We start from the raw sequence: 11,972 nt of genomic DNA, 5'->3' as shown, positions 1-11,972 counted from the left end.
TATGTTTTGATACTAATCGTAATCGTGTTTAGAAAAAAAATTCGACAATGTGCGAAGCGTTTCGCATCACTACTTTATCGCTCAAGTGTCATCATGCGAATGATAATAAAGCCGTAACATATTTAACAATAGCGTGCTATTGTTTATATTGCCAAAGTCGAATGCCATGTCGATAATTCGTTGCCAAAATATTTTATAAATTATAAAATATACATTAACATGGAATATTAAATTATGGAAGTATTTTAATTTATTGATTAAAATTGATTATTTATTAAATAATTTATCACGGATCTAATTATTTGAATTTATTCGATTATTTTACCGCGCTTTTCCGAAGTCAAATTCTATAATATTTAGTTTTGCTTTTAATTATATTTTAAAAGATTGACTTATAGCGAGCTAAATAAATAAATAAATAAATGTTGAACAGAAAAAGAAGACACATAAATAAATAAATAAATAATAGTGTGGAAAGAGAGAACATACTAATATTTTTATATAATAAATTATTATTAATTAAATTATTTATATTTTTATTTATATTATTTATATTAGTAGAGAGATATATATGTTACCCTTTGAGAACATTCGTGGACGTTGGCTTTGTAGTTCATGTCCACGTTTTTAGATTAACAGAGGACGTATCGCTTTCAGGGATCACCTAAAAGCGGGCCATGACACCTCTCAGTCTTCTCTCTGTTATTACGCATGTGCGAAAAATTTTTTTCCTCTCTTGAGTGCGTTCGAAAATCCTACTCTTGAGATAAAATAACTTTTATTTGACCAATCAAAGGTAAAGATGTCTTTGCTCTGATTGGTCAATTAAATTATACTCTACCTTACAAGTAGGATTTTCGAACACACTTATCCATGACATTTCCTTGCACGTATTTTTTGAATTCAGAATTTTCGTCATTCCGTTTCAAGTGGAAAAAAATTTTCGAAGATTGTGAATAATACGAAACTACTAGGAAGACTTCCTAAAAATTCCCAAGTGTAGAAAATTATAGAAGAAGAAAAAAAGGGGAGAGTGCGAATATAAAACAATTTATAATCTTGATATAAAAACGGACTTGAAATATTTTGTTTGTTGTTGATATTACATGCAAAACATGGTGTACTTGCACTTTCCGTCAAGTTTAACGGAAGAAGAGCTGATGTTACAGGCCAAATATAACAAACTCAAGAGAAAGGTATATAATATCGAGGTTATGTTCACTTTTTTTTAAATGTCTAACATGCATGTGAATGCATTATTTGTGTACAATTATTGCAATAAATTATAATAAGAAGATGAAAAAAGATAAAATGGAAAAAGAAAAAAACATACATACAGAGAATTAAAGATTAGTAAAATTGTAGCAAATAATAAAAAGAATCTAACCTAAACTATACGTTTTAAAAAGAGAAAAATAATGCAAATTCTTTTTTTTATATAGATATCTATTTTTTAATTCATTTAAGAGATTGTAAAATTAAATTACTAAATTTTTACTTAAAAAATAAAATATTCAAAAATAAAATATTCTCTCTTAAATATGCAAATAAAATATTCTCTAAATAATTATTTGTATGTTTCTTTGATTATATCTTCACTCATTGTTAACCGTTTTTTGTTTGTAGAAAAAGGCTTTGCAAGATTTAAAGGCCCCTAAACAGGAAGTAGAACGTATTCCTCAAGCTCCAAAACGACCTACAGAAGCAAGAGATGCCCGCGAAGTAGCTAAAAAATTAATAAAATCTGGTGTAATCACAGCTCCAAAAACTCCTAAACGCCCGGAGCAAACTTTCAAGAGATCTCGTGGACTAGAAAGAAAATTAAATAGTACAGAAAAAACAGTTAGTTCTTACCAGCCATTTTCGGCGACACAAGAAGAAGAAGAAACAGAGGCAGTAAGACCAAGAGTGAAAGATTTGTATAATAGTTTTGTTGGTGCTCAGGATACTGGAGATAGGAATGCCAATGATACGCAGACTCCATCTAAACAAGAGATTAAGCCACGTGCAGGAAATACAATATTTGTATGTGGATACAAGATAACAGAAGATTATCTTAAGAAACATTTCCAAAGTTTTGGAAATATTGTTAATATTTCAATGGAAGTAGAAAAAAAGTAAGTAATACAAATTATTTTTCCTATATACAATAATATGGACTCAAAATTTAAATATACTAGAGACATTTTTGCAGTAATATGATGTAAGTAATAATTTTTTACTTTTTTCTTAGTCGTGGCTTTATAACTTTTGAAAAAGCTGAAGCAGCTGAAAGAGCAATAAGTGAAATGGATGGTAGTATGGTCTCTTCGATTCAATTGAAAGTTTCGTTAGCAAGAAGACAACCTATAATAGAGCCTGTGAGTGATACTATGTCTAGTTCTATGTGGTCACCAATTGCAGCTAACTATTCACAAAAAAGCGCACATAAAGACAGACGTGATCTTAAAGTATATGAAGAGGATCTTTTCCAGTAAATGTAAGTATTTTTGCATTACTCTTAATTTTTCAACTGTTAATATTCCAAACAACATTATATATTTTTTAACAATTTGTTATTTGATATTTATCTATAGTAACTTTCTTTTTAATTTATTTCTTATATTACTCTTCCATTTCATTGTGACATATTCTGTGTCATAAATACAATAAATTTAGATATATAGCAAATAATTTTTATGAGATTATAGACATGTATATTTTTTTCTATCTTACTCATTTTTTTTTAAATTGATAGTGCACACAATACCATCCTATTTATGCCTATGCATCAGATTATTAAAATACGAATGGGGAGTGAAAAGGACTAAGAATAAAAAGATTGATAATTTAACTAGCAAAAATATAGATATTTTGCTACATAATATTTTCTTTTAAATTAAAAAAGATTATATCTGAAATATTCAATAATCTTTCTACACTAAAAATTTACTTCTTCATACTTGCGCATATCATAAAATAAATTAGACTAAAAATTGTTATAAATTGTATACTTCAGATATTAATTGTATATTTGGCACAGTGATAAAATTACAATTTGTTTATTACAAACCTGGCATTTTGCTTTATTTTGATGCTTTTATAAGAATTATAATTCCATCCTAATTCCTTGTTTCGCCATAGACTGTATTTTTTTAATATATTATATGTCCTTCAACACAAAATTATTGTTATATAAAACAAGTTTATATAAGAATATGAAATTTTCATTTCTATGAACCAATGAATTATTTATGAATATGTATACATATGATATAGACAAACTGGATTGTAGAAAACATGTTATTGAGGGGGATTAAAGTAATCCCAATGGTGAAGATGTGTTACAGTTTTTGTGTTACTAAAATAATATATCAACAAGCCTACAATCAAAAGTAACAGAGCACATATTGCTAATTCTACTTCTCTGATTTTCTCTGTCGTATCATCTACACTTAGTGTGGACGTTAAATATCTTATAAAATGCCTCATGGCTCTTATACCGGCCGATCGAATAGCTCGGAGAAGCTGCTGTGTAGTGTCTATAACACCAGGTTCTATATCAGTGTGTCGATTTATTTCACTCAGAGAAAAAAATTGGATTGGAATTTCGGAGGTTGGAAAGGCGATTAAATGAGTTGAGTTTAAAGGAAAAGAGGACACTGGCGATTCAGAGGACTCCCTTTGTCTCTCTCTAAGGGATTGTCTCGTATCGGAAGAATGGGAAATGACGGCACGCTGCGATTGAGCGTCCTTAGGGACACTGTGTCTTGTATCCGAAGAATAGGAAATGACGGCACGCTGTGGTTGAGCATCCACAGAAGTGCCATGTCTCTGGCGATCTACGATCGAATCAGGTGTGTCGGGAGTCACAGAGATGGCTGGTGGTAATGAACGGACTGGAGACGCAGTTTGTCGCATGATACCTTTGCTAGGCGAAGGGGATCTAGACCTCGATTTACGAGGAATCTGTTCTTTACTATCAGACAAATCGTCTTTGCTGCCATGAAGACTCGTAGATGTTGTGCCCGGGTCGGCAACAATAGTGGTAGCAGTAGAAGTAGAAGTAGCAGTAGCAGTAGCCGTAGCAGTGGAAGTAGTAGAAGTGATAGTAGACTGGACAGAGCTACTCGGAGGTTCGTCAACGCGTTCTGGCGACACTCTCGATTCGGAAGGTCGAGCTGAAGGCACATCCAATGGAGGATATGAGGCACGAGATTCACCGACGTGAGAGCCCGACGTGGTTTGCGAACTCAAAGTTAGGGGATGTTCGGAATCTAAAATTCGTAACGACTTATCTTGAATACCTTGAGCTACCTTGAGCAAATGTGTGATCAATTCGTCTTTATCCTTGGATTCTAATTCATCTATCGCAAATATTTGTGAGGAAGGGAATTCTTTGGTTTGAGCAACTGAAAGGGCGTGTGATATTTTTTTATCCTTGACATCTATTATGTCTGTTTTAACAACCTTTTGGTCCTCGTTAGTCTCCGTCTCCTTGTCTTCCGCGAACACCGGTTCGATGGCCTCGTCGGATTCTGCCGCTTCTCGTGAATCCTCTTGCAAAACAGATTCCTGCTCTCGAACTTGACTGTCGTCGGTCGTGGGAATGTCGGGTATCTTGCGACTCGCGGACTCCTCGCTTTCACGGTGTCTCTCTTGCACTACGGTTTCCAAGTGACTCCTAATCGCCATCAGTTCTCTGATGATAGCTGGCGAAAAACTCTCTTCCACCGAACTGCTGCCGCCTCTCAATTCCGACGCCGTAATCATCATTGCGTCCACTTCGGATGCCATAATTTTGTGCGCTTCTATCTGTGACACGCTCAGCCGATCGACTTTTAAGTCGCCAACTTCAAGGGTGCTGATCCTCAACGGTTCGTCAGATAGCAGGCCTGAGGATTTCACCTGAGGTCGTGATTGCGATTCTTTCGCGACGCGTTCTTTCAAATGCGGCGCCGATCGATACTTGTCTTCTAAATCTCTTTCTCTCATCGGCGATGGTGTCCTCAGTGACATCGTATCACCATACGCCATTCGAATGTCCTCTTCTTGCCGTTCTTCCTCCTCCTCCTCCTCCTCTTCTTCTTCTTCTTCCTCCTCCTTTCGTATAAACTGCGACATTGGTAGTGGTGGTACGGGCGGCGTGCTTGTCCTACTCGGGCTGGGTATGCGCTCCATCGATACCATCACTTGTGAACCTGATATTGAAGGCGTTACTATGAGCTTTGCCTGGGTGATCTCCTCGATCACCATATCGTCCGGCAATGGATCGGTTTGCGTCGCCGCCGTCATTTCCATTGTCTCCGAGTACTCGAACGGGGTGCGAGGTCGTTCGACGATCGCGTGCTCCTTCTTCGCCCTGGGTGGTCGAGGCGGCGCCGGAAGTGGTCGGCCTTGGATCTTGTTAAGCATCCCGCTGCGAAGATCTCTGTGCTCGGTATCTTCTGCGTCAATTTCGATGTACGGCGTGGATTCAGTGGGTGTTAATATACCGATGGTTTCTGATGCCGCGCTGGTATCCCTCGTTCTGGCGGGTCCCAGAGTGCTATACGCTCGTTGAGGTCGTTTAGGCGGGGACGGTCTCGGTGTCGTAGCGAACTTGTTGCGCTTTTTCCTAGGCGGTGGTGGTCTGGGTGGTTTCTCCCGCTTCTCCACGATAGCGTAACCAAAAAAATCCCTCGAACCGCTCTCGTCCTCTCGCGGTATATCCTCCTCTATGTAGTCGGCTTCCGGCAAAGACTCTGCGCCATGTGACGTCCTGTCCTCGTCGGCGGCAACTGACGTTGTTCTCGAACGAGATCGTCTCTTCGGCGGAACCGGTACCACTTCCGGTTCCGGCGCGGATTCCGCTCGTCGGTGCCGTGCGTCTAAATTTATGATGTTGTCACGGCTTGTGGACCTTAAGATATCGCGTTCAACCAATGACTGTCGCGATCGTGATTTTCTCGTCGGGATCACTGGCTTTTTCGCAATTTCAATTTCCCACTCATCATCGCGATGACCATTGCAGATTGGTACATTCACATCGCCGTTTCTTCGGTCCACCATCGTCTCTCGGTGCGAACGCTTCCTGCGTACTGGTACAATGGGTGGCGTGACTGGAAGAAAATCAGATGAATCAAATACAGCAGGCGTCGAGGGGAAGAGTATCGATGTTTCCATCGGTGGTTGCGACTGACTACGTAAAGACGACCTCGATTTTCTTCGCGCCGGTTTTACCACGACTATATCGTCCAATGGTTCCTGCAATGGTTCCGATTGATTCCCCTCCGTCTGATACACCACGAGATGTCTAGAATCGCTTCTGGAATCACTTCTTGTGCGTTCACGGAACACCTCATCCACGATTGACGCCTCTCGACTACGTCGAGCCGTCGCCGAGCGTTCCCGTTTCGGTCTTGCTGGTGGTATTGCTTCGATGGGCTGCTCCGTTAAATCCCCCTTACGTTTTTTCAAGGTTCTCATAGGACGTTGAGGCGGCGGAGTAGGTGGAAGCTCGTCGATTTTCGCTTTAAGAGCTTCTCGAATCTCGTCAGTTAGATAATTATTCAGGTTGATGTCGTCCTGACTGATACCGCTCGCCCGCACAAAGAATTCGTCAGAATCGATCTCTTCTATGACTCCGCGACGCCTTCGATCGCAAGAACTGCCACTAGATGCTTGCTGTTCCCGGTCAGATTGCATCGAAGAGGGCTCATGTTCTTCTTCATACTCTTCTAATTCTTCTTCTTCGCCCTCTTTTTCCTCTTCAGGAGTCATTTTATGTGGTCCAAATCGTCTCGGATCTACAGCCATAAATGCTTCATCGTATTCTTCTCGTCCCATAACTCGCGGTATATCCTCGTCCAACGATCGTGCCTTGGCAATCGGTCTGAATTTTTCTTCAAGCATCATCTCTTGATTTGCTTGCCAATCAGCTGGCGCATCTTCATCTTCTTCGACTTCCTCTCCGTGAACGGGTTTTATTTCTTGATCATATAATCTCGGATCCATTACTTCTTCTTGCTCGTACGATTCTTCCTGCCGCTCCGACATCTTATGCATTCTTTTCGGCGGAGCGGGATGCCGATCTGACATCTCCGATGACTCTTGCTCATAGTCCATGTACTGTATCTCCTCTTCGTCGTATTGATCCCGTTTTCTCGTATCCTCCCACGGAATCGCGCGAGCCGCTGCCAATATCTCTTCTTCCGTTCTGGCCGATAGCCTTGGTGGTTCTTCCATCGAACTCTGATGCCATGGAGGAGAGTCGCTTGCTGCTGCCTCTTCTTCCGGACGATCCTGATCCGGATTATAAGTCGAGAAGCGCTGAGTCCATCTAGCGCCAAAGGATTTCCTCTTCCGAGTACGAGGAAAGGTCGCGCTCTCTGCGGACTGAGTCCTAGAGTCTTTAGGCGAAGACGTCGCGTACTCATCGTGCTTCTTGGACTTCTTGTCGAAAATACGCGGATACGTGGCAAAGTCGAAGATGTTACGCTTGGAACCGGCGGTGGAATCGGTCGAATGTTGCTGTTGCTCATGCAGAGGAGGCCGTTTAACGCGAGTAAACGCTTCCGGTAAACGTATATTGGGCTTTTTAATATTGAACTTTGGCCTCTCCGGCAAGTGGAAGCGCGACTTGTCCGGAAAACTGAATTTCGGTCTCTCCGGTAGATGAAATTTGGATCTGTCAGGCAAACTGAGTTTCGCCGTTTTCTCGGAAATGGACATTCTTATTCGATCCATTCTGCTAGGTCGCTTTTCCGCTGACTTGCGGGATTTTTCCGACTTGCCACTGCTCGCTGTCGATCTCGTCGTCGTTGTCGTCGTCGTTTTCTTTTTATCAGGCTTCTGCCGTTTTTGCGGGAACGAGAATGTGGGGCGTTTGAAATCCCGGAGCCGAGAGCGCAGCTTGCTAGCTTGCGTCTTCATGCGTTGAGATAAACCGCGAGCGCCTCGCCGAAGTGGCAGTTCCTCCATCGCCGATGAGTCTACCTGCAATAACAAAAATGCTTCCATGAGAAATAACGCGGGTTGAAAAAAAATTATATTCGTCTCTTAAGATACTTATATTCGTCTCTTAAGAGGCTTAAAAAATTTCAAAACAAAAAATGTCATTAATACAAAGAATAATAATTATAAGATTTTGGAATTGCAATGTACCTTTTAATATTAATTATTCTGTGGAGGAAACTTTCCCGCTTCATAAAATATAAAAATTGGAACACTTAGATATTATAATAATATTAGTCAAACACAGTTCTTACTTTGAGGTCACAATGAAAATGAATTAGTATCATGCGAAGCATTCGACATGCAATGCCGTTTAGAAACACGCAAAGTACACGTATTAAAAGCGCATATTTTAAATTACTATGACGTAGCTGTAGCCACTGTAATTAATCGCAAAGTATGTCACGTATTGTCAGATTCAAGAAATTTCGAATTTATCTGTTGGATTCACCGCAATATCGCGAGGATTTTACGTATACAATAATTCGCGTGAACTAGTTCATGTTCTCATTGAAAGCATCTAGCAAGGTCGAAGAATGATTAATATTTCGATGGCGCCATACATATTCTTGGATGCGATTGCAAAATCGAGATGGAGAGACTTCAGTTTTCTGGAACGTATTGCGAGTAACGCGATTACGCAATCGTGCAGTGACACGTTCGTGTCTCTTTTTTACACGCGAGTTTTGCTAAATATAGGCTCCATTCGGCACGAGTGACGAACTAAAGACAACAAGATCAATCTCACAAGCCTCGTAGTGTTTTTAAATTCCGGGGGTCTATCGATTCGCGCGCCAGTTATATTTAACCGCTTTTTCCCGTTATTCTTTTTTATTTAATTTAACGAAGAAAGAGCAACGATTCTCGCAAATGAAGTTTCTATAGATTATTTCGGAAACCACTTTATAAAAAGAAAATAAATTAATATATAATATTATCGATATATCGTTATAATATAATTCCATCATGTACTAAAGATTACGCGATGGATTGATTTTTTTCCCCCAAAAATCTTACAATTATTATTCTTCGTATTACATTAGGTATATAATATTGTTCTATGAATATTCATTTTTATCCGGTCAAGAACACGGTGGAGACATTACCTGGCTGGTATTGACCTCGCCGTCGGTCCTGGACTCGGTATAAGGAGTAGGCGCGTCGAGGAACCGCTCTTCGAGTCTGTCCTGAAATTGCTGTGCCGTGGGCTCCTGCTCCTCGGAAGTATCGCCGGTCCCGCCGAGCTCGCGACCCTCCATCGCGCTGTCCTCGATTTTGCCATCCAGTGGAAGGATCAGATCGCCGTCCAGGATCAGCTCCGGCGGCAGTCGGCCCCGGTCGTCGATGCTGTCGTCGCTGTCGGCGACGGGCATCACGTCCGTGTCGGTGATACGCACGACCGGCGCCATCGCCGGATGCGGCGACGGCGACGCGATCGGTTCGTACTCGTGCTCGCTGTACCGAGAATTCATCCTTGTATCTTATTATATCGGACGCAATTAAAATTCTGTGTTACAAATAAAAAGCTTCATCTCTTGTATGTAATTCTGGGCGATTTGTGTGCGATATCGCGCAAATGTCGAATATTTAAATGTAAATGTGTCTTCAACGAGATATGCGAGAAATTATCTTTACACTGAATGAAAGTCGAAATGTTGAACGAATAAATCGAACCGCAATCGCATACAACGAATTTATTGTCAGATGATTTGTGATTTGCGTGCTAATATTATCGAGATATTCTGAATAACTATTAAGATGTGTAAGATGTTAGTTTCAGTATCGAGAGTGATTACGTATTCGTGAAAATGTCACAATAAAAAATAAATATTCTTCTTTCATAATCTATTATCATATATCTATAGTAGATCAAAACACACACTGAAATATCACATCTATATAAAATTCATCCCAAATGTCTTTTGCGTAGTTTCAAGACCCATGTATCTCTTTTAATTCCTTCCATCCGGTCATGACATATTGCCCTACATGTTTCGATGATCTCTTTTTGATCTCATGAGACCAATGCAAACGAATGCAGGATGAAATTACACAGGATATCTACATCGGAATGGTCATGTCGATCGAACAAAACTCATCAACCGATATGTCACTGGTGTCATTGGTAATTTCACGTTATGTTCGTTTTGGGTTCGATATATTGTCCTTTAGTATCCCTTTAGACCGTGCAATACTTGGCGCATTTTTCGTAGACATTCTACTTTATATTATTTCTATATTTTCTAAAAATATGCTACTTACAATTTTTGCATTTAAAGAATTCGACTGTATTTTGAGTGAAAAATTTTTCACCCTGTTTATTTTATAAAGCAGAAATTGAATGTGAATTCAATAAGTTGAATTTTCGATGCTACAGATGCGTAAAAATGATACAAACGTTTAAAAAAATCGCAAAAATATTTGAAAAAACATCTTGAATTTTTCAGATTTAAATTTTTCAATATTTATACACAAATTTTAAAGATCTTTTTGGTTGTATTTTCTATAAATACATTTTTTTTATCATTACAATTACATCCTCGTGAATAAAAATTGAAATCACTTTCGTGTCAACATCAAAACAACGTTTCACTCTGCAGCATCAAGATTTAAATTCTGACGATTTAAAATGAATCTGAAGATTTAAACTGAATCACTTCCCCGATATTTGCTGTAAACGCGCTCTATACAGTATCCAATACACGGTCTAATGGTTCCACATCGGACGTCCATCCCGGGGAGGTCATGGCGTATACCGGTGCGGGATGCGGGTTGCGGACGGGGAACTGGACTTGGCGGATTTGGGAGCTGACCGAGCTTTCTATCTATAGCCAGCCGGGCGAACCTTAAATAGCCGCGGTGATCTGCGATGTGATTTCACAGATGTGTAACCTATACCCAATATGCGCGACGAAGAGGACAGGTGGGTCAGATGGACAATCTCGCGAAGACAGAAACACCACCTTACACCATCCACGATCCATTGGGCGAGAATAGATGCTCAATGTGTTTAGCTCCGGTTTGATCGGCGTAGAAGAAAGATATACTGACCTGCAGCGGACCGCAGGTGGCTGCTGCATCGTCCTGGATGATGGTCTGGCTTGAAGAGCACGTCGTTCCGGCAGAAGCGAGTCGCTCTGGTAGTACTGACAACCGCAACGGACCTCGCGTCCGAGGCTCGACGTCGACGAAGCGCGTCGTCCTCGTTGCTCCGGCTCCATCCCCACCCCCGGAGAAACGATGCCGGTGATCCACCTCCAGTCTTCCTCTTCCTCTGCCTGTCTGCTTGATTTGACGATCGACGATCAAGAAACGACGACGACGTTTCGTAGTTCTTCTCGAGACGTCGTCCGCGAGACGTCCTTCGTCTCTTGATCGTGGAGTAGAGAAAGAAAGAGAAAGAGAGAGAAAAAGAGAGAGAAATAGTATGGAGAGAAGGAGGCTGAGCGGTCGCTAGAGCAGCCCGCTACAGCGGCTCCTAGCCGACTCTCTTCTGTACCCTCGGCCGTCCATCGCGAGCGCGACCGGAGCGGACATCAAATTATTTATAGCAGCCACCGGTATTCGGTGGGCCACGACACTGTCTCGAGAACGCCCGAGTCATCGAATCACCTGGTGCATCTGCGGTCGTCGTCGCAGTGCACGCGTACTATCGTGACAAATTTCACCCGGTTCATCATCGTGCGCGAGAATATCTGGGAAGCTGATCGAGAGGCGATGTTTCTTCTCCCTTTTGGTTTTGATTTGCTAGACGTAGAAGAAGTCGCGTCATGATTGGCTAAGTATCAAATAATGTATTGTGTTGATACGATATTTGTTGGTATCTCCAAGAAAAATGAAGAATTGATGTGACTGTGAAATATGATGTATGATTATTTGAGTCTATTGTCATCGTCGGAGTAAAATTCTCAATGATAAAATGACAAGTGCCGCTAACACAGCACGAAATTAGGATACAGCTGCGGTATTCTACCTTACATTAGCGTCACTTACCGCTG

The 11,972-nt window shown here is 40.7% G+C and overlaps 2 protein-coding genes across 3 annotated transcripts; one reads left to right on the top strand and one right to left on the bottom strand.

Annotated features, from left to right (window-relative positions):
- The first annotated feature begins 879 nt into the window (after positions 1-879).
- On the top strand, positions 880-9,238 carry LOC105253290 (negative elongation factor E). 2 transcript variants are annotated; one of them, XM_011261232.3, is made up of 4 exons: positions 880-1,196; positions 1,627-2,117; positions 2,234-2,479; positions 9,062-9,238. In XM_011261232.3, the coding sequence occupies exons 1-3, from the start codon at positions 1,107-1,109 to the stop codon at positions 2,475-2,477; spliced, it is 825 nt and encodes a 274-aa protein (XP_011259534.1). In that variant the 5' UTR covers positions 880-1,106; the 3' UTR covers positions 2,478-2,479; positions 9,062-9,238. The 2 variants fall into 2 exon arrangements, with proteins under 2 accessions (XP_011259534.1, XP_011259533.1); XM_011261231.3 differs by lacking the exon at positions 9,062-9,238 and adding an exon at positions 2,738-2,858.
- LOC105253289 lies at positions 3,180-11,447 on the bottom strand. Its single transcript, XM_011261230.3, has 3 exons — positions 11,026-11,447; positions 9,081-9,429; positions 3,180-7,956 (listed from the first exon to the last, which is right to left on the bottom strand). Exons 1-3 carry the CDS (start codon positions 11,193-11,195, stop codon positions 3,283-3,285), a joined length of 5,193 nt encoding a protein of 1,730 aa, XP_011259532.2. The 5' UTR covers positions 11,196-11,447; the 3' UTR covers positions 3,180-3,282.
- Positions 11,448-11,972: the final 525 nt, after the last annotated feature.

Source organism: Camponotus floridanus, unplaced genomic scaffold, assembly GCF_003227725.1.
Source record: "Camponotus floridanus strain SB8 unplaced genomic scaffold, Cflo_v7.5 scaffold78, whole genome shotgun sequence".
Lineage (NCBI taxonomy): Eukaryota > Metazoa > Arthropoda > Insecta > Hymenoptera > Formicidae > Camponotus > Camponotus floridanus.
Note: the sequence above shows the minus strand (reverse complement) of the source record. Positions and strands in the feature narration are given on the sequence as shown.